The sequence below is a fragment of the Vulpes lagopus genome, chromosome X (genome assembly GCF_018345385.1).
Source record: "Vulpes lagopus strain Blue_001 chromosome X, ASM1834538v1, whole genome shotgun sequence".
Lineage (NCBI taxonomy): Eukaryota > Metazoa > Chordata > Mammalia > Carnivora > Canidae > Vulpes > Vulpes lagopus.
The window spans coordinates 60,292,187-60,296,081 of record NC_054848.1 but is presented as its reverse complement, the minus strand read 5'-3'; the positions used below and the strand labels follow the sequence as shown (position 1 = coordinate 60,296,081).

The 3,895-nt window shown below is 33.3% G+C and overlaps 1 protein-coding gene across 1 annotated transcript; it reads left to right on the top strand.

Moving 5' to 3' along the window:
* The first annotated feature begins 433 nt into the window (after nt 1-433).
* Nucleotides 434-2,606, top strand: CYSLTR1 (cysteinyl leukotriene receptor 1). Its single transcript, XM_041741795.1, has one exon. The coding sequence runs from the start codon at nt 468-470 to the stop codon at nt 1,488-1,490; it is 1,023 nt and encodes a 340-aa protein (XP_041597729.1). The 5' UTR covers nt 434-467; the 3' UTR covers nt 1,491-2,606.
* The last annotated feature ends 1,289 nt before the right edge of the window (nt 2,607-3,895 follow it).

Sequence of the window (3,895 nt, the reverse complement as noted above, 5' to 3'; positions counted from 1 at the left end):
TTGACGGGATGAGCACTGGGTGTTTTTCTGTATGTTGGTAAATTAAACACCAATAAAAGTTAATTAAAAAAATAAAAAAAAAAAAAACAAGAAAAAAAAATAAAAATAAATAAATTTTTTTTATCAATGAGAAAAAAATAAAAAAAAAATAAAAAAATAAAAAAGCAGAGCTAATTTAAGTCTTGAAGATTAACAGGAAGTTCATTAGGTAAACTGGGTGGAAAAAGAAGGAAAAAGACTTTTCTTAATGCCTGTAAGATTCAAACCCTTTCCCTGTAGGCAAGATGCGGCTGAATCCCTCTTTATTGCCTCATCACCTGTGCTTCCTGCCATGATCAGAAAGTATATTTAATGACAATATAAAGTGAAATCTTAGTACTTCCTGTATTTTTTGTCTGGTAATAATTGACAAGAATTATATGTTTGTGTGTATATTGTAGGCACCAAGCAGACATTCCTAGAGAAACATGGATGGAGTCGGGAATCTGACAGTATCTTCTGCCAATAATAACAAGTGCAATGACACTATTGATGACTTCCGCAATCAAGTATATTCCACTTTGTACTCTATGATCTCCGTTGTGGGCTTCTTTGGCAATAGCTTTGTGCTCTATGTCCTCATAAAAACATATCATGAGAAGTCAGCTTTCCAAGTATACATGATTAATTTAGCAGTAGCAGATCTACTGTGTGTGTGTACATTGCCTCTCCGTGTGGTCTATTATGTTCACAAAGGCATTTGGCTTTTCGGTGACTTTTTGTGCCGCCTCAGCACCTATGCCTTGTATGTCAACCTCTATTGTAGTATCTTCTTTATGACAGCCATGAGCTTCTTCCGGTGTATTGCAATTGTTTTCCCAGTCCAGAACATTAATTTGGTTACCCAGAAGAAAGCGAGGTTTGTGTGTCTTGGCATTTGGATTTTTGTGATTTTGGCCAGTTCTCCATTTTTGCTGTCCACATCTTACAAAGATGAGAAAAACAATACCAAGTGCTTTGAGCCTCCACAGGACAATCAGGCTAAAAATCATGTTTTGGTCTTGCATTATGTGTCATTGTTTGTAGGATTTATCATTCCTTTTGTTATTATAATTGCCTGTTATACAATGATCATTTTAACCTTACTTAAAAATTCCATGAAGAAAAATCTATCAAGTCGTAAAAAAGCTATAGGAATGATAATAGTTGTGACAGCTGCCTTTTTGATCAGCTTCATGCCATATCATATTCAACGCACCATCCACCTTCATTTTTTACACAATGAAACTAAACCCTGTGATTCTGTTCTTAGAATGCAAAAGTCAGTGGTCATAACCTTGTCTCTGGCTGCATCAAATTGTTGCTTTGACCCTCTCCTATATTTCTTTTCAGGGGGGAACTTTAGGAGAAGACTGTCTACATTTAGAAAGCATTCTTTGTCCAGTGTGACTTATGTACCCAAGAAAAAGGCCTCTTTGCCGGAAAAAGGAGAAGAAATATGTAAAGAGTAATTTAAACCCATTTCCAATGAAAAAAGTTTCCCAAATAAGTATTATCTCAAATTATCTACAATAAAAATGAGAATTTACATTAATAAATTGCAAATACTTAACTGAATGTGTCCCTATAAATATATTGCATTTATGAATCCACACTATTACAGGTTCTAAAGATATTTAAGTGTTAAAAATTCAGCCCACAACTATGAACTAAATTATAAATGGTTTTTTGATCACTCACTGAAAGGTGAAGAATATTTTTGTCTTGGCATTGTAAAAAATGGATCTGAGACCAAAGGTTTTCCTCTCAAATGCTTCACAAAGGATAAGAACTAGCCCTTTAAGATACAAAATTAGCAATTATTTCCCAATCATCCTAATATATTCCTTTGCATGCATGCCACCAAATGAGAACTAGAATTACCCAGTTCATGAGCTACATAAAATGTCCTGTCACCCTCTTCCTTTGTAGTATTGACTGACTACGCAAAGTAGGGCCATTTCTTCCAAAACAGAATATGCAAGTGCTAGAACAGCCTAGTATCCAGCCAAATGGCCCAAATGGTTCCATGCAATGTGTATTCTGGAATCTGAGGAATATGAACTTGGTCAAAAGCCAGTTCGTGTCTAATTTTCTTCTGCTCCTGACCCAGGCCCTCAAAAGAGAATGGTGGAGTTTTTGTTGCTTATTGAAGTTCTTACAGAGAATTCTCTCCCTACATGACATACGATTCTTCCTTAAAAACCAGACAACTGGCATTCCCATAAATGAACAGAAGTAATTTAAAATTTATCTAAAGAAGAGGGAAAGGGTTCTACTTTTCCATATGCTTATTATTGGGATCAAAACTAGCTATAGTGGTTTTTCTGAATAAAACTTTGAATGTTCATATTACAAGGTGTTTTAAGAAGTATGTCAGAGATTTTGCTCTATGATATGCACTTATGAGTGGAAGTTAATTATGTCTTATTATTATTTTATACTTTTTCTTCTCTATTGGCATGTTGACAGGAATATCAAGGATATGTTTACAGTGGGTTTTATATTACAGTGGAAGCTTTGTTATTAAAACACAACTTGATTATGGCTGAAATATAATATTCATGGGCAAGCTTTTGCTGAAGTATGGTCTGTTCCTTTATTCTCTGTTTCAAAAGGCATGTTACCTCAGAGGAAATAAATGATAATGGTGAAAAAATAAAGCTATGAAAGGAGAAGTTCTATCTGAATCTGCCATGTGTATGTTACTTCTATTTCATTACTAATGTTGCAACCCCTTAGGAAAACACTCAAAACAGAAAGAAAGAGGACCTCGAAAGCATAGTATAACTAACTTGTTCCCATCTATTTTTAACATACCTGTTGATTTGGCAGTATCAACATTTTTATCCTATACCATATTTTGCTCTTTTGAGAAGAGGAGCATACATAATATCTATCAAAAAAACTCAGTCCTCATTTTTCATGTTCTAAGCTTTTTGCTATTCAAAAAGTATGATGTGGTAGAAGAGCACTAAGTTGGAAGCTAGAAGACCTGGTTGTTAGGTCTCTATTACTTACTTGTGGTGTAACTTTAAGTGAGTGATATAAATTCTGATCCTCACTTCTTCATTTACAAAATGGGAACAATAATACTTGTCTTGCTTTTTTTTTAATAAGGCACTTTTGAAACTCAAATGTAATCATAACATATTATGTTATGTTAAAGTTTTACCTTTAATATAAGTTTTACCTTTAAATGATTTTAAAGTATTTATAGATGGTTTTGTTACTTAAATGTACTGATTCATATTTACAACATGGATTCTAAATTTTGAAAGATTTAGAACAAAATATGGGCATAGTTAAATTCTAATTCACATTTTTTTTTTCTAATTCACATTTTTAAAAAAGGTTGTGTCTTACTTATTCCCACCTCTAGGTGTTCTCCTATGTTCTCACTTCTGCTAGCAATCCCCACTTTCTCCCACACAGAAACATACTATAATTCAATCCCCATAAGCTAACCACTAATTTGTTATTCTTTATGTCATTTATATTTATATCTTATACAAAACTATTTAATACTTAATTATTTTCCAATATTTTCATAGTTGTGTTTTCTCCAAAAGTGAAATCATCACTTTATGGACTTATCAATTCCTGGAGGTTGAAAAATATGCCTATAAGTCATGCTATCTGACAATTACTGAGCTTTTATTTTAAGTACTTTACCTATATCACCTCATTTAATGCTTAAAATTGTCCTGTAATATATATACCATTCTTATCCCTGTTTTGCTGATTTAAAAACTGAGGCACTTGTCCATTGTCAGACAGCTAAGGATCAGAACAGGGTTCAAATCTAGACAGTCTGACTCCAGAATTCGATTTCTTAATTTGCTGTGATACCCTGCTGGACAATTTTCTACCTTCA

Coding starts and splice junctions, on each gene's coding strand:
- CYSLTR1 (XM_041741795.1), top strand. CDS start 468: ATGGATGGAGTCGGGAATCTGACAGTATCTTCTGCCAATAATAACAAG.